The 24,577-nt window shown below is 43.3% G+C and overlaps 1 protein-coding gene across 1 annotated transcript in view; it reads left to right on the forward strand.

The window, feature by feature from the left end:
* The first annotated feature begins 9,416 nt into the window (after window positions 1–9,416).
* The window catches only part of CEP85 (centrosomal protein 85), a 33,150-nt gene continuing 17,989 nt past the window's right edge, over window positions 9,417–24,577 (forward strand). The window contains exons 1-3 of the mRNA XM_079903603.1: window positions 9,417–9,746; window positions 16,376–16,449; window positions 20,057–20,209. Of these exons, the coding sequence (XP_079759729.1) occupies window positions 16,395–16,449; window positions 20,057–20,209 (208 nt within the window). The 5' untranslated portion in view covers window positions 9,417–9,746; window positions 16,376–16,394. The remainder of the gene's footprint in view (window positions 9,747–16,375; window positions 16,450–20,056; window positions 20,210–24,577) is intronic.

Consider the following 24,577-nt stretch of genomic DNA (forward strand, 5'->3'; position numbering starts at 1 on the left):
GGTGGGTGATTTAGTTCCTCCAGTGTCTTGTTCTGCCACCCACAGAGTCATGGTTTCTCTTGCCTAAGTCATAGAACAGAATCGGTAGTTTCAACATGTAATAGCTAAGTCTTTGGCTCTGCCCCTAGAATTCTCTATCAGTGTTCTTTTTTTAATAAACTGCTTGATTTATAGCAATAAAACAAATCATTTTGATTCCTTTTTTAAAATCCTATGGAAACAATGAAATACCAAAAAGATATCTGAATCTTGGGATAAGGACCAGGACTTGGCAATTTTAACAAGCCCCACAGTGATTCTTTTATTTTTTTCCAAGAGATTCTAAAATGCACATTGAAATTTGAGAACCACTGGCATGGAGTTTAAGAACATGGGCTCTGGGATCAGAGAGATGTTGAATTCTGGCTTTGTTAGTTGCTTTGGGCAAATCTTTTAACTTTCTAAGCCTCAGTTTACTGTTCAGGGAATACCATGGCGGTCCAGTGGTTAGGACTCTGCGCTTTCACTGCTGAGGGCCCGGGTTCAATCCCTGGTCGGGGAACTAAGATCCCGCAAGCTGCATGGCACGGCCAAAAAAAAAAAAACAAACTTCAGTTTACTCTTCTGTAAAATGGGACTAATAACAGAACCCTCCTCAGAGAGTAATGGTCAGGCCACAGTGCCTGGAATACAACCCACGCTCAGTAAACTTTAGTCATTACTCTTATTTAAATCAACAACTTGAAGCAAATGATGATGGAAGAAAGTGATTCCCCTGGAGATCTGAGAGTAATGGCTGCCTCCCTGTGTCTTCTAGACCAACAACAGCCATGCCCTTTATTCTCTGGAGGCGCAGCTTCTGCAGGTTCACCCTGACTATACCAATGCTGGTTCCACAATGCTCAACTTCAGCTGCACGTACCCTCTGGTGGTAAATGTCAGCCAGACCCACACCTACCCGGTGGTCTTTTTCCTGTGAGTTCTTTTCTGTCAGCTGCCTCTTGGGCTGGACCCTGTGGAGGCTCTCGAGTTCCCACTGCTACCTATAATCCAGGCAAAAGGAGTCAACACCCTCAGGATGTTGCCCCGCCATGCCCACCCATCATAGGTACCTCTTAGATTGAGACTCGGAGTATTACTGGAAGAAAAAGATGTTCTGTGAAGTAATGCATTATGGGTTGTTTATGTAAATTACCTTGAGGTAGGATGGCTCAGATGGCTTCAAGGGTCCTGGGGTCTGGGGATCTGTGATGTGGCCCCTCACTTTTTAGGAGGTCCAGGAGGAAAGTTGGAAGTTTTGCTCCTTCCCTCCCCTAGTTCTCTATGGCTACCAGTGCTCAGTGACCTAGGGTGCAAGGCAGAATGCGAGTGATGCCCCTACCTCTAGGGTTTTGTGGTGAGGGTCTCATTCCCATCCCTCTCCAGATATATCACTATCCGTATTATGGGCACTGGGAACACCATTGTCATCCTGGGCATCTTCACAGACCCTCAGCTCTCATCTCCACTTGAGAACAGACCAGTTTCCCTTGGCAAGCCTCTCTACGTGGTCCTCAGAGCCACAAGTAGTGGCCCAGACAGATTTGCCCTGGTGGCCAATGAGGTCTTTACCAGCACCAGCTTCTCCAGGACAGGTGCTGTTAAGGCCACCTACTACTTTGTGAAGGAGAGGTAAGTACCTGTTGGACTCTGGTAACCTCTTTTCAGTGCCACACTAGCTCTTGGACTGTAGCTTGTGCTGGATGGTTTTGTACCTATGAGCACAGATCCTGTCACTCTTCTCTGTATCACTGGTACATAGACAGTGGGAGAAAGTAAGTGCTGGGTGAATGTTTGTTGAAAAATATTCAAGTATTATTACCATTCCCATTTTTCAGATGAGTAAATTAAGGCGTTGGGAGATAAAGGTCTGTCCAACATTACAGCCAATTAATGATACTCATTCCTTGTATTCTTTCCTCAAACAATTACTGAGGACCTACAGTGATAAAAGTAAAAAAACAAAAACAAAACTAACATTTCAGGGTGCTATACACTACATAATATATTTGACATTTACTCCATGCCTGACCCTGTTCAAATCACTTCACATATATTAACCCACTTAAGCCTCACAACACACTCTACGAGATAGGTATATTTTTGTTCCCATTTTATAGATAGAGAAACTTCACAACTCGAAGTAGGAGATCTTGCTAAGTTCTGGGCCAAGTCCTTACCCTCAACAGCTCATGGTCTAGGGAAGGAGCTGTGTCTCCTGTCTTCTGGTTGTATTTCATTAATATTAACAAGTCTTCGCAGAACACAGTGAATCATTCATTACCTCATTTATACCTGAAAACAACACTGTGAAGTATTATTTCCCCCACTTTAAGGATGAGGGGATTAGAGAGGGTACAGAGTTTAATGACTAGACCAAGGACATAATGCTGGTCTACTCATGCTCCAGAGTCCTGGTTCTGAAATACCTCAAAAACAGTCCTAGCGTGCAATTCTTCCTTTGTCAGGAGGAAAGAGAACCTAGTGATTAAGGTTATGGGAGGGCACTGCAGCCAGGTTGCTACCTGAAGAAACTTGGACAACCTACTTAACTTCTCTGAGCCTCAGTTTCCTCATCTTTAAAAAATAAAAAGACCATCAAGGGGGGAAACTAGAATGGACTTATTGATGGTGAGTTTGATTCCTGGAATAAAGATCACAGGGTAAAAAAGACTAAATGGGCTTCAGGAAGCACAAGAGACAGAGTTCAGAGGTGACTCCCTAATGCCCACAGGAGGTAGCGTCTGTGTGGCTGGTAACTCAGTGGGAAGATAATTTGCTGTCCCTTAGGCTTTTGCATTGGATGTTTTCTCTTCCTGGAACCCTCAACTCCCTGATACCCATATGGCAAATTCTCATCTCCTTAGTCTTTGCTAAAATGGTACCATTTCAATGAAACCTGCCCTGTCCATGCTATGTAAAATTGCAACTACCCTGCACTCATCCAGTCTAGATCCCTATTTCTTTCTTCTATCTACTTATCACCTCCTTTCATACTACATTACATGAGATCATTTATTTTTTTTATTAAGTTATTTATTGTCTGTCTCCCCTCACCCACAAGAGAATAGGAGGTTTGGTCTGTTTTGTTCACTCAGTTTTCTAATTCTCCCAAGCACCTAGAACAGGGCCTATGTATAATAAGACTTTCTTTCTGCCCATGGAGTCTACACCACAAGTCTATCCAAATACTACCAGTTATAGTGAAACGGTTACATCTAGGTTATTGTTACCTCAAAAAAAGTCACCATGACAATAACGTGAACAGTTCAAGCCTACCTCCGAATCTCTCAGCTCAGAATTTTCTATGTCTACCAGAGTTTGCCACCAGTAACTAAAGTTTCCTTTTTTAATGTGGAGAAGTTACTGCTAATAAGTGATCACTGATAAGCTATGCCCAGTCAAGAAGCAAACTTTATCGAAGGGGAGAGTCTTAGAAAAACAAACAAACAAGAAAATTAAAGGTCATCTTGTCATGATTTACTACCACCACACCATCAAAATAATAATAGAAGAGGGGAAGGAGAAGAAAGGAAAAGACAGAGGGAGAGAAAATGTGTTAGGGAAAAGAAAAGGAAGGAAGGAAAGAGAAAGAAAGAAAAAAGAGAGGGAGGGAGAGAGAGGGAAGGAAAGAGGGAAAGAGGGAAGGAAGGGAGAGAAAGGAAGGAAGGAAGGGAGAGAGAGGGAGGGAGGGAGGAAGAAAGGAAGAAAGAGGACGGGGGCAAAACTGTCTTCCTGCTAGCACTGATGTGAGGATGAAATGAAATAATGCATGCAAATTTTCATTATGAGACCCAGCATCTACACCCACAGGACAAGCAAAAAATGGGAAATCAGTGTTTGCCGGGGCTCCTAGCAGTGGGTGACGCTGCCTCTCCCCACAGCTGCCCAGTCAGCAACAGGCTGCTCGTGGGGCCTGCGGGCCAACGGGGCCTCCCTGGAGCTGACGCTGGCCTTCAACCTGTTCCGCTTCTCGACTAAGCGATACGCTCTACCTGCAGAGCCAAGTGACCCTGTGTGACAAGCGGGCGGGACGCCCGTGTCCGCCGGTGAGCAGACAGGCAGCCCTAGAGGCTCCGGGCAGTCGCTGCAGCCTCCGCCGGCCGTAGCTCCGGGTGGCTAGCTGAGGAGCCGGACTCCAAGCAATGCAGTCGGGTGGGGACTAAGGAGGGGCCTGCAGGGACTAAGGAGAGGGGGACCAATAAGGGCCTGACTAAGGAGGGGCCTGGAGGGCGGCGGTGCTGGGGATTGGCCTATCCCTCCGGAGGCGGGGCTGAAGGCGGGGCCGAGGGCGAGGGGCCTGTGGATTGACATAAAGGGCAAGATTTTGGAGACCTCACTGGGGCTACCTGGGGGTCTCGGACAAAGGCCCGCCCAGGCTGGGGCGGGAAGAGACCTCGCTACCCTTCTGTTGTGTCCCTGCAGACCTGTAGTCAGAAGAGTCCGCCTGGGAGGAATCGAGCCTGGGAGATCTCAGCTCGGGAGGGTCTGGAGAGCGGCGCTGGCTGGATGGTGTTCGGGCCCATTAGATCAAGTGGTAACTGGATCATATGGGGGGCCTCCTTGACTCCTCTTCCAGTTTTTCCCACTGACCTGCTCTGAGACCCCGACCCTTCACTGAGCCTCCTTCTACCTGTGTGTCCTCAGACTCCTCCCTCAATTCTAGTCCATGTCCTCCCCAAGCCCATATCCTCCTCGGCTCCTCCTTTGCTCTGGAGAGGTCTCCTCCCCTCACCCTGTCCCGGTTCCAGTCTCACTCATTAAGCTTCTCTCCTCCCATTCTCATCTTTCCTGCCACACCAGACCAATCTTCTACCAGTCTGTTTGTCCCTTGTGCCAGTATGCTCTTTGTAAATCCTCCTTGCTGGTCTGAAACCATCTCTCCTTTCTCTCTATTCCCTGACAACCTTCCAAAGCTCTGACCCTTGCGGGAAAGCCTATCTTCTTAGTAATTCCATTCTTTAGAGGCAGAAGGTTCATCATCACACCTTTCTGAGTCCCTGCTTCAACAAAGGGTTCTTTTTGCCCAATCTTTCAATGATGGGAGTGTGCTGACCTGGTACTATCAGGATGCCTCCTTAAGCTTAATCTTTCTTCCTTTGTGGTTTCAGAGCCCAGTGCCTCCAGTAGCAGGAGTTTGGGAGGTTGGTACACAGCGATTGCTGTGATAAAGTTCTGATGACTGCGCCAGGGTCTGGGGGTGCACACTGGCTTCTGGAGGGTGCTGGTCTTGGATCTCGTCCCTGCTTAACAGTATGTGACTTGGGAGAGGTCAGTTACCCTAAGTCTCAGCTTCCTCAGCTGTACATGGTAGAGTTGTCATTGTGAGGTTGTTGGTAGTCATAGTTAGACTTTTATCCCTCATCAGAACCTGAGGCTTTCCAGAAATGATTTAGGGTAGGGGTTGAAATTTCAAGATAGAGGGCCATGAAGATAACAACAAGTGAGAGGGGTTGAGTGGGGTCCACACCGAGATAGAGAGTTCATCTCTGTGTCTCCAACCACCTCCCCCCCCGCCCAGTCTAACAGAGGAACTGGCACATGGTGAAGTCCCTGGAAGGTTTTGTTGAAAAAATGCATGAATGACTTACAAAACAATCCCCGAAGTGGAGTATCTAAGCCTAAAAAGTTTCCCAGGCTCTCAAAGCCACCTAATTCTGCTTTATAATTTCTTTCTTTCCTGCAGGATCCTGGATGACCATCTTTCTTCTGATGGCAATAGGCTGGATGCTAGGATAAAATCCTGCCCAGATACCTGCCCCAACTCTAGTCCTTAGCCTTTAGTTTAGTTGCCTGAGGCAAAGGTAGGGTGGAGGAAGATTTAGGGAGAGACAAGTAGTCTGTCCTCTTGTTAGGGACCAGAGAGGTTGAGGGTGAAGATGGAATCCATGTGTGACCCAACTACTGTCTGGTTAGGAGTGGGACCACTGAGCCTTGGGCAGTGCTTCCTCATCCCACCTTCCCTTCCCATCTCTGGAACTCTTCCAATGGTGGGATTGGGCAGCTCAATATGATAAGGGGCAGGGCAGAGGGTATGGCCAATAAACAGCAGGGAACTTTCCTACTTTGTCTGACTCCTTTTCTGTGTTATCAGACCACAAAGCTTCAAGGCTTTATGAGAAACGGTGTGTGTGTGTGTGTGTGTGTGTGTGTGCGCATGTGTGCATGTGAGAAGTTGCTTTGTTCTCTATGGGTCTCAGTTCCCCCATTTGTAAAATGAAAGAATTTGACCAGATGATCTCTGCTTCAACATGGGGACTCCATGACTCTCATTTTAGGGTAAGTTGTTGGGCCTTGGCCAACTGGTTCCAAATCTCCTTTCTTCTGCAGAATGGGCAAGAGCTATTTAATTTCAGAATTAGGATTAAATGTGTCCATATAATATTGTTCTGACCATTAATTATTTCCAACTTCATTAACTCCTGTTTCCTAATAAAGGGTGGATACAGGCAACAGTATGCTATCATTTATTCATTCAGAAACAGGTTGGAATCTACTATGTTAGGCCCTGGAGATTCAATATTACACAAGACACAGGCTTGGACCTTACAGAGAGGACAGTTGAGTTCAGGAAGCAGGTGGTGTGGATTGGGAAGCAGGACAGGCTTTAGAAGTTGACAGAGGTGGCACTTTCACAAAATCACAAGAAGGCCCTGTGCCTCTTTTTGTGGTTTCATTTTTGAAATACTACTTTTATTGATATCTATGATCATTTAGAAATTAATTTCTTGGGAAAATATGTTGTTCCAAGCAACAAAATAAATATTAAATTCAACAGTCTCAACATTTAATTTACAAAATCTCTTCTTGTCATTTAATGGTTTAATAGCTCCAGAAAAAATTAAGTCAAATGATTAATCCATATTATTTTTTCATGTACATAAAAATCACACACTTATTAAATCAGTACAATTAATTACATTTCATTGGGAATTCATATTCACTTTATAAGTCTGGAGTAGAAACTGTTTAAATATCCCTCTTGACAAAGGCATTAACCCTTGCCTGTATTTAAAATAGATCCTAAAGGATAAGGGAAAAATATCATTTACTATATTATGCTTAAATATCTCAAAAAGAAAATAGAATGAAACAAAATGAAGTTAACAAGGAAGCTATTGAACTTAAATTATATTTAGTTGATCATGTTAAAGAAGCCTCTGTGCTGTGTAACAATAGATGCTTATAAAATAATCCACCAGACAACACTTAATGCATGTGAAAGTAGCTCTAATTACATGATTACGAAGATGCAGTTAATTTTCTCACTTTTCTTGGTTAAATTAGGGTGGGACATAACTGGCCAACTCTAGTCTTTTTTCAGTTATGTCAGGTGATAGTTCCATTCATATATCTTACTGAAATATGCAAGTGTTTTTTCTTTTTCGAATTTTATTTTATTTATTTTTTATACAGCATGTTCTTATTAGTTATCCATTTTATACATATTAGTGTGTATATGTCAATCCCAATCTCCCAATTCATCACCCCCCACCCCCCGCTGCCACTTTCCCCCCTTGGTGTCCATATGTTTGTTCTCTACATCTGTGTCTCTATTTCTGCCCTGCAAACTGGTTCATCTGTACCATTTTTCTAGGTTCCACATATATGTGTTAATACACGATATTTGTTTTTCTCTTTCTGACTTACTTCACTCTGTATGACAGTCTCTAGATCCATGCATGTCTCTACAAATGACCCAATTTCGTTCCTTTTTATGGCTAATATTCCATTGTATATATGTACCACATCTTCTTTATCCATTCGTCTGTCGATGGGCATTTAGGTTGCTTTCATGACCTGGCTACTGTAAATAGTGTGCAGCAAGTGTTTTAAAATAATAAAGTAACTGAAGATTTACTATGTCATAACTAAAAATTGTGAATGTTCTCTGAAATTAGTGCCAAAATTTTTCGTTAAAATATAAATGAGGAGTCATTCACATTTGAAAATTGGTATTATAATAATGGAGTTACTTTTTTTTTTTTTTTTTGTGGTACGTGGGCCTCTCACCGTTGCGGTCTCCCGTTGGGGAGCACAGGCTCCGGACGCACAGGCTCAGCGGCCATGGCTCACGGGCCCAGCTGCTCCGCGGCATGTGGGATCTTCCCGGACCGGGGCACGATCCTGTGTCCCCTGTATCGGCAGGCAGACTCTCCACCACTGCGCCACCAGGGAAGCCCTGGAGTTACTTTTAAAATATAGATACCCATTGGAGAAAACTGTACAAATGTACTGTTTGCCAATTGTAAATTTAAATCTCAGCAGTTCCACTGTTTCCAGTCTGGTTTTTCTTCCATTCTCCACATCAGCTTTTCAAATCTTCCCCATTCTTCTCAGCCCTCTACATGCCTCTGTTCCCTCCCTCCTTACAGTTGCTTTTCACCAAAGAAATAGAAGCCATCAAGTGGGTGTTCCCACCACCCACCAGCCCACAAATTTACTCATTTACACACCTATCCTTACCATTTATATTTTAATAAAAGACTTCTGGTCTTAATTTCAGAGAATACTCCCTAAGTTCATCTATCATATCATACCCAGATTCATTATCAATTAAATCTTATTTTCTGCCATCTATATTCTTACCTTAAAACACTATAAGAGAGGACAAGTAATAGAACCCCAGAGCCCTTCCTTTAGAGTGAATTTGGTCCGGTAATTAACTCTTTATGTCTGGTTCTTCAAAGTTAAGAAATCACACAACTTTTATTTTTCTTTTGCTGAGTTATAATTGGCATACAGCACTGTATAAGCTTAAAGTGTACAGCATAATGACGACTTATACATCATGAAATGATTATCACATTAAGTTTAGTGAACATCCATCATCTCATACAGATGCAAAAGTAAAGAAATAAAAAAGAATATATTTTCCTTGTGATAACTCAGAATTTACTCTTTCATATATAAAATACAGCACCGTTAATTATATTTATCATGTTGTATCACACAACTTTTTAATGCCTCTCTCCCTCCCAAGTCGAGTTTCCAGATACCTGGAATTTTACTGTACTTTGGCTGATGGCTTTGTTCCTCCTTTTAAACAATTTCAGTCTGATTTTTCAAGTATGTATTAATGCAAATAAACTTAGTTCCTTTTCCTAGGGAGCGAGTTTGAGCAGGGAGGCAAGATTGATCCCTTACCCTTCAACCTGTGTCCTGATCACAGATTGACCACTGACTCTAATCCAGACCAAGCCCTGACCCTGATAAGACAGTGACTCTGGCCACACCCTAACTCCTGGTCACAACGTCACCCCCTGCTTCAAGTGGGAGTACTATAGATGGTGAGGAATGGGAGGAGGGTGGGCAGGTTAGGAGGGATCCCGGAATGAGTTGCGCTGGCTGCCAGCTTCTCGATCTGCACAGGCCAAGCAGGCCACTTCAGGCCGAGGTGAACAGGGCTCCGCCCAGAGGCGAGACCCACCAAGGGGTAGAGGCAACGGCAGAGAGCGGCGGCGGGCTCATGCGCAGAGAGATCCGTCGGTTCTCTGCGCCGAGGGCGGCGTGCAGGGGCGGGACACCCGCGCGGCCCGACTTCTGATTGGTCGTAGGAGGGAAGAAAGGGGCGGGACCAGGGCGGTGCGCGCTCTGAGGCGCGCGGCCTGGCGGGTGTGTAACGGCCGTTAGGCGAGCTGAGGCGCTGAACTGCCGTCCGCAGCCGACGTGGTCGCAGTGGTTGGTGTCCCTGAGTCAGGGATTTCGCTGCCCGCTTTCAAGCTCACGTAAGTCCTCCTCCCTTCGGGGGCCCCCGTCGGACTGACAGACCCTGTCCCCTGCCTAGAGAGCCTTGGCGGAGCCTCAGACACTCTCGACCGTCCGCCGTGGTGGGGAGGGCCGCGGGAGAGCAAAGAGCATGCGCAGAGCGACTGAGCCGTTCGCCTTGGGTCTCTGACGCCCCGGCTTTCTGAAATAATGCCCCCCGCTCGCCTCCTTGGGTCTCAGTGGCCTCCCGTCCTCATCGCCTCGCTCTCTCCCCGTCACTCACTCCGCAGCAGTTGCGGGACCTTTGCGATGGACGGGCCCAGTGCTGGTCGCCAGGGCACGGCGGGAGGGAAGTTCTTGCCCTTCAGGAGCTCGCAGCCCCGGGAGAGGAGTGGACATCCCGCGGATGGTTGCTCGGCCAGCACTCAGTAGTGCAGGGTGGAGAAGTATGGGAACGCGGAACCCAACGCGCCGACGGAGTCTGAGGGGGCGGGGAGCCCTCCCCGAGGAAGTGAAGTTTGAGCCGAGATTTGGAGAAAGATAGAGGAGGAAGGTCGGGGGACAGAGAGCCCGTGTGAAGGCGCTAGGCTGGAGTTTCTCAGCCGGCGCGATTTTGCCCCCCACGGGATATTTGACAGTGTCTGGAGACATTTTCGGTTCTCACAACTCGGGGATTACTCCTGGGATCTGTTGGGTAGAAGTCAGGGGTGCTGCTATACAGCCTGCAGTGTACAGGACAACCGCACATCAAAGACTTACCCGACTTCCAATGTCGTTAGTACCGAGCATGAGGCACCCTGCTATAGACAGGGAGGAGCTGGTTCTCTGGATGAACAGAAAGTGTGTTAGAGCTTATGTATGCAATAGAAGCTGTTCAGAACTTACTTCATCACATTAAACCGGGAGGATCGGAGCCCTGTTTGTCTTTTACACCGGTCTACCTCCACGATATGGCACAGAGCCAGGCAAACAGGCACTCAGTAAATTTTGGTTGATGAATTGAGTACTGTGTGCTAGGAAGGGAGGAGTAGTGATACAAGGACGATTAAGAGAACCATGTTTCATTACTTGCCCTTAGGCCTTGTCTGTTTTATTATGTGGTGGTGTTCAGGACCTGTTCTTTGTAAAGGCAGCATCTTGGCAAGGATTTGGCTTCTCTTTCTTTAGGTTTGGTTTAATGAATGATCGAGGTGATGAAAATAGTGTGATGGTGTGAGGTTCTTAGTGTGTCTGTGTCAGCTGTCTGTGTTTCCCTTCAAATCCTCTCCTGTCCTGATGCGGTTCTGTCAACAGCTGCCAAGTGTGTTCCACACCATTAAGATTATAATTCTTCAAGGGGAGAACTAATAACAGCCAAAATCTAATTCTCGGGTAGCAGCTTGGGAAATAGAGCCTGGGTGGTGACCAGGGGCAGAGTGAAGAAATTACATGAGCTGCCCCTGCTCCTAACTGCTTTAGGGCTTGCAGCTCTGGCTATGTCTGAGGCATAGAAACTCCAACTTGTGGTGCCTTGGTAACTTCCTTTATTTCTTTTTGTCACAGCCAGAATGCTGACTAGACTTCTGTAGCATTAGAGCACAGTCCTGGCTTTGAAACCTCTTCCTAACTGTACAGTCTTCACCTTTCTAATCCTTTATTTTCTCATCCATAAAATGAGGTAATAGTAGTAACTACCTCATAGGTTTGATATGAGCATTCAGCATAACACATGATACTTGAGAGCCTTTAGCACAATGCTTGATGGGTAGTAAGGACAGGCATACCTCAGAGATATTGTGGATAGGATTCCAGACCACTGTAATAAAGTGAGACACACATTTTTTTGGTTTCCCAGTGCATATGTAAGTTATGTTTACACTATATTGTAGTTTGTTAAGTATACAATAGCATTATGTCTTTTAAAAATCTACGTACCTTAATTAAAAAATACTTTATTAAAAAAATACTTTATTGCTAAAAATTGCTAACCATCATCTGAGCCTTCAGTGATTCGTAATCTTTTTGCTAGTTTGCTAGTGGAGGATTCTGCCTCGATGCTGACGGCTGCTGACGGCTGCTGACTGAACGGGGTGGTGGCCTCTGAAGGCTGGGGTGGCTGTGGCAATGTCTTCAAACAAGACAGCAGTGAAGTGTGCTGCATTGATTGACTTTTCTTTTTTTTTTTTTTTTTTTTTGCGGCACGCGGGCCTCTCACCGCTGTGGCCTCCCCCGTTGCGGAGCACAGGCTCCGGACGCGCAGGCCCAGCGGCCATGGCCCACGGGCCCAGCCGCTCCGCGGCATGTGGGATCCTCCCGGACCAGGGCATGAACCCATGTCCCCTGCATCAGCAGGCGGACTGCCAACCACTGTGCCACCAGGGAAGCCCTGATTGACTTTTCTTTTCACAGACGATTTTTCTATAACATGCAATGCTGTTTGATACTATTTTCCCCACAGTGGAACTTCTTTCAAAATTGGAGTCAGTCGTCTCAAACCCTGCTGCTGCTTTATCAACAGAGTTACTTAATATTCTAAATCCTCTGTTGTCATTTTGACAGTCTTGACAGCATCTTCACTGGAAGTAGTTCCATCTCAAGAAACCACTTCCCTTGCTCATCCATAAGAAGCAACTCCTCATCTGTTAAAAGTTGTATCATGAGATTGCAGCATTCAGTCACATCTTCAGGCTCCACTTCTAATTTTAGTCCTCTTGCTATTTCCACCACATCTGCAGTTACAGTAGTAACATCAAAGAGCACAGATCACCATGACAGATGTAATAATGTTGAAAAAGCTTGGAATACTGCGAGAATTACCAAAACGTGACACAGAGACGAAGCGACCAAATGCTGTAGGAAAAAATGGCACCCATAGACTTGCTTAACACAGGGTTGCTGCACATCTTCAGTTTGTAAAAAATGCAATCTGTGAAGCTCAGTAAAGTGAAGTTCAATAAAAAGATGTATGCTTGGACTTAATACATGTTAAATTCGTTGAATGCATAGTTCTGTAGTTTAAACAGCTTTGAAAATGGAAACTATCAAATGTTGGGTGCTTTTCTTCTGTCTGCCTCCATTATTCTTACCTTTCTTGGCTGTATAATTGGTTATTTGTGTTACTGCTATTTATTTATTTATTTTTAATTAATTTATTTATGTGGCTGCATCGGGTATTAGTTGGGGCATGCAGGATCTTCGTTGTGGCCTGTGGGGTATTTTGTTGTGACTTGGGCTCTCTAGTTGTGGCACGTGGGCTTAGTTGCCCCGCGGCATGTGGAATCTTAGTTCCCCCACCCAGGGATCAAACCTGCATCCCCTCCATTGGAAGGCGGATTGTTAACCACTGGACCTCCAGGGAAGTCCCTGTGTTACTTCTTATACATTCATTTCTCTCACTTTTATCTCCAGAAGTCTGTCTCCTTCAAATGGTCCTAAAAATTTCCACCAGTAGGCCATCTACTTCTGAACTTAAGGAGGAAGAAGTTTAAAATTATTTATTCTGTACTGTTTTACTCCTTGGAGTTCTTTTTTTTTTAATTAAGGTATAATTCACATACCATAAAATTCAATTTTATGTATGCCCAATTCAGAGGTTTTAGTATATTCACAAGCCATCATCACTATCTAATCTCAGAACATTTTGATCACCCTAGTAAGAAACCCCATACCATTAGCAATTGCTCCCCATTTCCCCCTCTCCCTGCCCTCCTCTTAGTCCCTGAGAACCACTAATCTGCTGTCACTATGAATATGCCAATTCTGGACATTTCATATAAATGGAATTATACAACATGTAGCCTTTGGTGTTTGTCCTCCTTCACTTACTATAATGTTTTCAGTAGCAGGTATCAGTGCTTCATTCCTTTTTGTTGCCTAAGTACTTCGTTCCTTTTTGTTGCCTAATAATATTCCATTGTGTGGATGTACCACATTTTATTTATCTATCAGCTAATGGACATTTGAGTTCTTTCTATTTTTTGGCTATTATAAATAATGCTACTATGAAGATTCATGTACAAGATTTTGTGTTGACATATGTTTTTATTTCTCTTGAATATATACCCAGGAGTGGAACTAGAGTCATAGGATAACTCCATCTTTAACTGAGAGTTCTTTTGTCATCCCATTTTCAACCCCTCTGAACTTGGAAAGGTCTCAGAATCCAACGCGCCTACCATTTTGTTATATTTTAAAGAAAGGGGGACTTCCCTGGTAGTCCAGTGGTTAAGATTCTGCGCTCCCAATGCAGGGGGCATGGGTTCGATCCCTGGTGGGGGAACTAAGATCCCACATGCTGCACGGTGCAGCCAGACCAAAATAAAATAAAAGATCCTTAATTTAATCACATCTGGAGGAAAAAACCCTTTAGAAAAAACAGAAAGGGATTTAAAAAAGCATTTTGATATTGATGATTCGGTATGACTAGCAGGTAGGGCATCCTTCTGTGTCACGAATAAAACACTGAATAATACTAGCCATAAATGGAATCTTTTTTTTTTTTTTTTTTGCGGTACGTGGGCCTCTCACTGTTGTGGCCTCTCCTGTTGCAGAGCACAGGCTCCGGATGCGCAGGCTCAGCGGCCATAGCTCACGGGCCTAGCCCCTCCGCGGCATGTGGGATCTTTCCGGACCGGGGCACGAACCCGTGTTCCCTGCATCGGCAGGTGGACTCTCAACCACTGTGCCACCAGGGAAGCCCCTGGAATCTTTTTTTAACTGAACAAAGTTTCTCTTACCCAGTATGTAGAGACCTGGGATTTCAGGGGATGGTACAATTTCTGTTGTAGATACAGTGAATTAGTGAGGGTTTGTGTTGTTGTTACTAAGAGGAGACTATAGAGGTCAGTAAAGCACATCAGAGAAATAGTACCATATAGCTTTTTTTTTCCGCCCCACCCCCCCCACCTCTCCAAAGTTAAATTTCACCTCTCAGAATTGTGTTCTGTTGACAGGGTTTATCCCAAACTCTTCTGGGGCTCTTATAAATTCAGAGTTTCTAAATTCGTACTTTATCTTCTGAGGACTGTACTGTGTCACTTTTTATTAACATAAACTGTTAATATGCCAAGTATAACAAAAACATTAATTAAGCACTTAATATGTGTCAGGCACCATTGTAAGTTAATTATAAATGAATTAGAATGAATTAGGTCCTGGCTTTATCCTCATTTTTTTTTTTTTTTAAATTTAATTTATTTATTTGACTGTGTTGGGTCTTCGTTTCTGTGCAAGGGCTTTCTCTAGTCGCGGCGAGCAGGGGCCACTCTTCATCGCGGTGCGCGGGCCTCTCACTTGCTGCGGCCTCTCTTGTTGCAGAGCACAGGCTCCAGACGCGCAGGCTCAGTAGTTGTGGCTCACGGGCCCAGTTGCTCCGCGGCATGTGGGATCTTCCCAGACCAGGGCTCAAACCTGTGTCCCCTGCATTGGCAGGCAGATTCTCAACCAGTGCGCCACCAGGGAAGCCCCTATCCTCATTTTTATATGAAGGAACTGAGGCACAAAGATATTAAGAAATTTGCCCAAGGTTACACAGCTAATACGTTGCTCGTGTCGGGCTTCAAACCCGAACTGTCTGATCAAGAATCGATACTCTGGGGACTTCCCTGGTGGCACAGTGGTTAAGAATCCTCCTGCCAACGCAGGGGACACGGGCTCAAGCCCTGGTCCGGGAAGATCCCACATGCTGCGGAGGAACTAAGCCCTTGTGCCACAACTACTGAGCCTGTGCTCTACAGCCCGCGAGCCACAACTTCTGAGACCGCATGCCACAGCTACTGCAGCCTGCATGCCTACAGCCTGTGCTCCACAACAAAGAGAAGCCACCACAATGAGAAGACTACACACTGCAACAAAGAGTAGCCCCTGCTCGCCACAACTAGAGAAAGCCCGCGCACGGCAATGAAGACCCAAAGCAGCCAATAAATAAATAAATAAATTTATAATTAAAAAAAAGTCAATACTCTGAACCACTTCTCTTACTCTGTACTGCTTCTCAGTTACTGTGCATTTACAAGATATTATTATTATTTGCTATTATTAGTTACAGTTAATTAAAACTTTTGTTTACATAGATAGTAATGAGACTTATGCTGAATTCTCAGAACCTACCATTAGAATAAATATAAATGTTTTAAGGAATGAGGTAATGGGAAGAAAACCTCATGTTCCAGCTGAGTATTGAGGTTCTGCTTATGACCAAAAAATCTATCTTTGTACATCATATGACTAACTTTCAATACTGGAAGGAATCGGGGAATTCATTTTACGTTAATCATAATTGAAGTTATAATACTTCACTGTTGGTTTGGTTATTTAGTTTTTTTCCCACCTCACTCTTCCATCCTGTTCCCATGGGTAAGTAGATCCATGGCAATGTTTGTTAATTAAAAGTAACATTATTTTAAATTTTTGCAACGATTGGATGGGCTCTAGACCTAATAGGATCAGTATTGGGAATCTCTATTTGGTTCTAGGTTTTTTCTTCTTGCTTCAGGAGAAGTAGAGTGGAATATTGGGAGCTGCTTTGCCTTAAAAAAACATCCTCAGGAGTAAAACATGTGGAAGAATACTTGAATATTCTGTGTGTTTTTGACAGTTTCAGCGGAATGAGAACAAGTTACAGGGAATTAAAAGATAGTGGCGAGATCTGACTGGTTCCTTCATTCTACAGCTGGCTCAAATAACTGTTGATGGCCATGCAGGAGAAATACCCAAGTGAGCGGTTCTCTCATGCCACATCACCAGGTGAGTAGTCAGAGTTTTCTGGGTTAAATTATGACCTTTGCTCTATTATTTTATAACAGAAATTTCCTTAAAAGGAAATAATGAACAAACAAGCATTCACTGAAAGGCTGGCGCTTAAAGAACAAAAATGACATGGGGCTACATTGAATAGAAAAATAGGTCTCTCTGAGAGAACAACTATTTATCTCTGGTCCTGTGTAGCTTCCAACAAGACCACGTGATTGACTGGGAGAGGAGGACACATAAAGGATTGGAACAAAGTGACTTTGGAAGATGGTTCCATTTGAAATCAGAAAAACACAGCATAAATTACTGTGTTCTATGTTGTCTTTGTAGTCCTGTGGGTGGGTCAGTCATCTGTTAGCCCACAAAGATTGGAATTCTTCTTGGATGCCAACAGTCTCACTTGTGTTGTCACTAGAGACTCAGGAATTTATCTCTAGAATGGATTTACAGGGTTTTGAAAGCTCAGTAGATATCCTAAGTTGATATGTTAAAAGTTTGTGTATGTATTTAATATATATATTAAAACATGTAAATATATACATATACTCAATAGACAATATTAAGTAGATATGGTATATTCAAATAGGAAGTAGCATTTTAGAAAAATAACTTTTGAATTTGGGGGGATTTATGAAGAAAGAGTACATTTGATGGAACTAATGGTATGTTTTCTTTAACTTGAAAAATCCCACAGTGCCTTATAGCAGACATTTGGTAGATATGTTCTCCTAGGCATACTGCCTTGCATATAATAAGCACTTGTAAAAGCATTTGTTGAATCAATTCAAGGTTCATTCAGCAAATATTTATTGAACATTGCTATGTGCCACGCACTGTCTTAGGATTGAATTATGCAATTTCTTATGACACTTATGTGTATAGTGCACCTTCTTGGAATGTAGAAATTCCTAACAAAGCTTACTGCTTTTCTGATGGCTTTGTTTTCAGTAGTCTCTCATTTCCTACTTTTTTTTTTTTTTTCTTTTTTGCGGTACGCGGGCCTCTGACTGTTGTGGACTCTCCCATTGCGGAGCACAGGCTCCGGACGCGCAGGCTCAGCGGCCATGGCTCAGGGGCCGAGCCGCTCCACGGCATGTGGGATCTTCCCGGACCAGGCACGAACCCGTGTCCTCTGCATCGGCAGGCGGACTCTCAACCACTGCACCACCAGGGAAGCCCAGTAGTCTCTCATTTGATTGATAATGGTCTTAATATTTGATAAGGATGCTGCTGATAGGACGTGATACCAGCTTTCAGACTTGAATTTTGAAATAATCATAGTCTCTATAACTACACCAAAACATTATTTTAGCAAATATCACTTTTAGAATTGATGTATGGAGTGGGTGAACAGAGAAGTGGTAGTGATGAAGAAGATTAGTAGTAGTAACAGGGAGTGATTTCCAGTAGGAGGCCAGAACATGGTAGTCGAGACCCTCCATTGATTTTCACTATTTCAAAAGACCTGACAAATTGTACACTGACTAGAGAGATAATGCCATATAGACTCACCAGGAGGTCAAATTTCTTTGCTTCTCGCTAGAATTATGTTAATTTAGTATAGTAACACTGGCTAATCTTATGCTGATCAGACGCTCTGATTTTTGGCTGTGTTTTCTATTAAAGATTGTTACAGGGACTTCCGTGGCAGTCCACCTGTTAAGACTCCGGGTTTCCATTGCTGGGGATGCGGGTTCGATCCCTGGTGGGGAAACTGTGATCCCACATGTCACGCGGCACAGCCAAAAAATTTAATAAAAAAAAGAAATTGTTACCAATTACTGTGTGTATATAGATTCTTTCAAATCAGGCAGTCCACTGAGACCCAAAGAATAAAAGGAGTTCTTGGGGAAAGTGAGGTTGTCTTCAGTAGAAAGCAGAAGTAAGGGTAGCAAAAAAAAGGAGCAACTGTAGAAGAAAGTAGGTTCAAAAGATGGGAGAAGGGCTTCCCTGGTGGTGCAGTGGTTGAGAGTCCGCCTGCCGGTACAGGGGACGCGGGTTCTTGCCTCGGTCTGGGAAGATCCCACATGCCGCGGAGTGGCTGGGCCCGTGAGCCGTGGCCGCTGAGCCTGCGCATCCGGAGCCTGTGCTCTGCAATGGGAGAGGCCACAACAGTGAGAGGCTCGCGTACCACAAAAAAAAAAAAAAAAAAGACGAGAGAAGCACTAAATTCAAATATCATTTGCTTCCCGCTAAATCATAGAGTCTGTAGAACCACATTTTCTGATTTCAGCTCAAACTCTGATGCTTTAAATGGATAAGTAGCTACCATTACCTGTTTGTTTACATGGATCATCAGATAAAGTTTAGAAAAATTACAGTGGTTTTTAAAAAATAATTTGAATTTAATTCTTTGCTAGTATATTAGTAAATCAAGTATTTATTGAACACTTCGTATCTACCAGCCCTCAAACAGCAAGCTGACAAAGTCAAATAAATCTCATCAGTCTTGTTTCATCTTACCTGCTCAGAAACTTTAGTAGTTTCTTTGCATTGCCCCCGCCCCACAAACTCTTCAGATTAACTTATAAGACTCATCTTGATCTGGATTTACCTTAACCACAAGGGTACCCTGATGCAGTCAAAGCAGTGGTTTTCAGCAGGGGACTGGATTGCCTGTTACCTTGCAGAGCATTTGGGAACATATGGGATGTTTTCAGGTTTTATAGTGATGGTGGGATGGAGTGAGGGCTGCTGCTGGCATTTAGTTGACGGGGAGGGACTAGGAATGCTTAACCATCCTGTAATATGTAGACTATACATTGAAGAATTGTCAGGCCCAGAATGCCAAAAGCACCTGTAGGAAATCCTGTAGGAAAGAATGTGGTTATTGGAATCAGAACAGCCTGGGTTCAAATCTCAGCTCTGTCCTCTGCAAAACAGGGGTTATAATACTTTTCAGTGAGTAGGTAGATGAGATCATGTTTGTAAAGTGCTGTGGCTTCTAGATTGCAAAGAATGGAGCTGCTATTAACTATTACTGTCCCAGTACCCCTGGATTCTTGGTAGTTTTTATTTCTGTCTTTGAACATTCTCACCTCTTATGCTATTTCCATTTAAAATTAACTGGGCTTCCCTGGTGGCACAGTAGTTAAGAATCTGCCTGCCAATGCAGGGGACACGGGTTCGAGCCTTGGTCCAAGAAGATCTCACATGCCGCAGAGCAATTAAGGCTGTGCGCCACAACTACTGAGCCTGCACTCTAGAGGCCGCAAGCCACAACCACTGAGCCTGCCTGCCACAACTACGGAAGCCCGTGCACCTAGAGCCTGTGCTCTGCAACAATAGAAGCCACTGCAATGAGAAGCCCATGCACTGCAGTGAAGAGTAGTCCCTGCTCGCCGCAACTAGAGAAAAGCCTGTGCGCAGCAACGAAGACTCAATGCAGCCATAAATAAATAAATAAATAAATAAATAAATTTATTAAAAAAAAAAAAAAACTCCCTAAAATTAACTAATTCAGAGTAGCTGAAATAGGCACAGGAGAAAGAAAGGTGTGGGGTGCCACTATTCTCTAATAGGTTTAAGCGATTTTTTAAAAAGTCTTGTGGGGTTACCTGAGCAGGTTCACACTAAAGGTGGGAAATGCCACTTGTTTCAGGTTCCAATGTGATTCAGAGGGGTGGTTCCCTGGGGACTGAATGGCAGACCCCAGTTATCTCGGAGGCCTTTCGAAGCCGCTTCAGCCGCTGTTCAAGTATAGCCGACAGTGGGGACACAGCCATTGGCACATCATGCTCAGACATTGCGGAGGGTAAGTTTGGATTAATGATTTGATTACCAAAATGTGTTGTCAATTTCAAATTGTATTCCACGTACATTGTCATTTCCAGAGTATTCATAAGCCAATCCATTCAGTCAAGGAGTCTTCTTGATTCTTCTTATCCTATGCTCCTCACAGCCGGTCCCTTCCTCTCAACTTCTACTGTTTGTCCTGTCTGAAACAACTTTCTAATAGGTTTCTTGGCATCAGGTCTTTCCCTCTCCTACCAGATTAATCTTTCTAAAAGCCTGATTTCATAGTTTCCCTTTCCTGCAAATCCTTAGTTGTTTCTTTTACTTGGAGGATAAAGGTCAGAGTCCCCAATTCTGTGATATGGCCCTATCCCATTCAAACATATTTCTTACTGTCACCAGGTATGTTGTCTTAACTATGCTACGTGCAGAACCTTTTTTTGTTGTTGTTACTTGAGCGCTTTCCTTCTTTAATCTGGGCCCCTTTATGCTGTTCTCATCTCCTCTTGCCCCTCCCAGCTATGCTTATCTTATCTTATGATTTAATTACACGTATGAAAAAGCTTTTCCAATTTCTTCCTCCCATTACTGATCTTCCTTTTTGCAATTTTATATCTTTATTTTTTTCTGTCACTTGTTTTTGCACTTAAGTATTAACTGTCAGACTGTACTTTACAAGAGTATTTTGTTTCTTCATTTAGATGGTGGGTTCCTAGGAGGGCAGAAAACCTAATGATAATAATTAATTACTGTTTATCAAATACTTTATGATGCATACTGTGCTAAATTTTTTTCTACATTTTTTCATTAATACCTTTAAGAACGCTATGAAACATTTTATTTCCAATCTACAAATGAGAGAGCTGAATTTCAAAATGATTAAATGAGCTGATTAAAGTCACAAAACTAATTACCTTGGTACTTGGTGCATCTGATAAGATGTCACACCCACTAGGATGGCTATAATCAAAAAGATAATAACAATCGTTGGTGAGAATGTAGAGAAACTGGAACCTTTGTACATTGCTGGTGAGAATGTAAAATGTTGTAGCTGCTTTGGAAAGCAGTTTGGCAGTTCCTTAAAAGGTTAAACATAGAGTTGCCTTATGACTCAGCAAATCTAGGTATATATACGCAAGAGAATTGATGAAAGCATACATCCACACAAAAACTTGTACACAAATGTTCGTAGCAGTGTTATTCTTCATAGCCAAAAATTGGAAACAACCCCATGTCTATCAGCTGACAAACAGATGAGTAAAATGTGGTATATCCATATGATAGAATATTATTCAGCCGTAAAAAGAAATGAAGTACCAATACCCCCCACAAACTGGATTAACTTTAAAAACATCTATGCTAAGTAAAAAAGCCAGGCGCAAAAGACCACATATTGTGTGAAATATCCATAATAGGCCAATCTGTAGGGAGGTAGAAAATAGATTTAGTGGTTGCCTAAGGCTAGGGAAGTTAGAGTAAATGCAGCATGACTGCTAAAGGGTAAAAACATTTCTTTGGGGGGTGATGAAAATGTTCTAAAATTGATTGTAGTGATGGGTACATAATTCTGTGAATGTACTAAAAACCATTGAATTGTATGTTTCAAGTGGGTGAAAGTTGTACAGTATGTGAACTGTATCTCAGTAAAGCATTTAAAAAAAAAAAGAAATGTTTGGAAAAAATAAAAGAAGAATGAAAAGGAGAAAAACAAACACATCAACTACATCTACTACTAGTACTGACTCCTGGACACCTGGCATTTAATTTTTTTTTTTTTTTTTTTTTTTTTTTTTGCCACACCACGTGGCATGCGGGATCTTAGTTCCCTGACCAGGGATGGAACCCACGCCCCCTGCCGTGGAAGTGGGGAGTCTTAACCACTGGACTACCAGGGAAGTCCCTGGGATTTAATTTTAATAGTTTGACAGCTGTGTGTATATGGGCCCAGTGTCAATAAATATTGAGTTAATGGAATCATAGACTTTAAGGTAGACAGAACTTTAAAATCACTTAATCCAGTTTTTTGCAGGTGAGTAGCAAAAATTCCCTGAGGGGTTAAGTAACTTGCCTGATGTCACACAGCTAGTTATCAGATTCAGATCTCCCACCTGTATTGTTCTTTCCATCACTTGTGTAATCAAAAGTGTTAACTGTCAAGGTAGTTGTGACTTGTTAAGGTTTTGTCTACATGTGCAGTCATGGGACCTTTTTCATTCTGACTAAATAATAGAACTTACAAACATCAAACAATGGTCTAGATTTTTCCCCCCCATTGAATTGACTGGCTATATCTCATTCAGTCAAATTGTTACACAGATTGTGTGTGACTCGATGTGTGCTTTTTATTCCTTTGGGGAAATATATATATTAATTGCATAGTACATTCTTTTTTTTTTTTTTTACGGTACGCGGGCCTCTCACTGCTGTGGCCTCTCGCGCTGCGGAGCACAGGCTCTGGACGCGCAGGTTCAGCGGCCATGGCTCACGGGCCCAGCTGCTCCGCGGCATGTGGGATCCTCCCGGGCCGGGACACGAACCCGTGTCCCCTGCATCGGCAGGCGGACTCTCAACCACTGCGCCACCAGGGAAGCCCATTAATTATCTATAGTAGTGTGTATATGTTAATGCCAAACTCCTAATTTATCCCTTCCCCATCACACCTTTCCCTTTTGGTAACCATAAGTTTGTTTTCTAAGTCTGTGAGTCTGTTTTCTGTTTCGTAAATAAGTTCACTTGTAACATTTTTTTAGATTCCACATATAAGTGATATCACATGATATTTGTCTTTCTCTGTCTGACTTACTTCGCTTAGTACTATAATCTCTAGGTCCATCCATGTTGCTGCAAATGGCATTATTGCATTCTTTTTATGGGTAATAATCCATTGTGTATATGTACCACATCTTCTTTATCCATTCATTTGTCAATGGACATTTAGGGTTTTTTTTTTTCTGGCTTCACTGTGCAGCTTGTGGGATCTTAGTTCCCTGACCAGGAATTGAACCCAGTCCATGGTAGTGAAAGTGCAAAGTCCTAGCCACTGGACCACCAGGGAATTACCCATTTAGGCTTTTGATTCTACCCTTCTCTAAGGTGTTTTACCTTGAAGATTCTCAAGGGACAGGATAGAGGTGGGTACTGGAGAGCTCAGAAGGCTTTCAGTTTTTTGATAAAGACTGAAATTGTCACTGGCTTAATTCAGACTACCATACTTCATAAACCAGTAAGTGATGTAGGCAGAAGTGATCAAAATTTAGCAATAGCTAAGTCTACCCTTACCAAGAAAGGGAGGTTGCTAGAAAGAACAAATTGCTTTAGGCGGGGATGGGGGTTGAGGGGCAGGGAGTGTGTTTGAGGAAAGGAGAGATTTAGAAATATATCCTTGAAGTGGCAAAAACCCAGTGATTTGGGGAATTGTAAACTTCTCATAAAAATCACGTATCCCATACACTAAATTTGGAAAGCCTTTGAAAATTGTAATAGTGACCCTTTTGAAAATGTGTTGCTATTTCGTTTCAGAATGCTCTAAAACACAAACCAGACTTAGCAAGTGTGATGTAACTTGACATTTTATAGCACTTTCTGAGGATTACAGTTTCCTTAATATAAATAGATAAACCCAGTAGATAAGTGACAAATGCTGCCAAAGACCTCACTTCATCATCCGTAGGTGGACCACACTCACCAGAAAATTAGAAAAACCATATTCTCTTGGGCAGCTGGTACCTTTCTTCTTGGCTTTGTTTTTGCCATTACTGCTAGGCATTATGGACTCAAAACAATTTGGTGAGTCTTTAGAGAGAGTGGGGCTGTGGATGGAGAATGGAAGGAGGTGTTGCTGAGTTCAGCATAGTAGCAGCCCTCACAACCACAGTCTTACTGTCCTCTGTTCCATAATTATATTTTGGGAGTGGGGACACTTGGTGAGAGTGGATATTATGGTGCCATTATGGAAGATTTCAAATAGAGACCTTACTAGTCTTAGAAGTCTTCATCACCACCAGTCTACCTTAACCCTGTTGACTAGTTCTGTATTTAAGTTTTGGGACATCAAAAACTGTGTCCTTTGACTCTGAAATGTCCTTTCTTGGTCCTGAGAAACTGATGCATGTCATCAAAAATTACTGGTGGTTTTGTTTCTTATTTGTTCTTAGTATGGCATTTTATATATCGCACGATCATCTGAGTAGAGGAAATTAGAGACTATGCATATATTATAAGGGATAATTTGGCTTGCCTGTGTTTTTTTTTTTTTTTTTTTTTTTTTTTGCGGTATGCGGGCCTCTCCCGTCGCGGAGCACAGGCTCCGGACGCACAGGCTCAGCGGCCATGGCTCACGGGCCCACCCGCTCCACGGCATGTGGGATCCTCCTGGACCGGGGCACGA

The sequence above is a fragment of the Stenella coeruleoalba genome, assembly GCF_951394435.1.
Source record: "Stenella coeruleoalba genome assembly, chromosome: 1".
Lineage (NCBI taxonomy): Eukaryota > Metazoa > Chordata > Mammalia > Artiodactyla > Delphinidae > Stenella > Stenella coeruleoalba.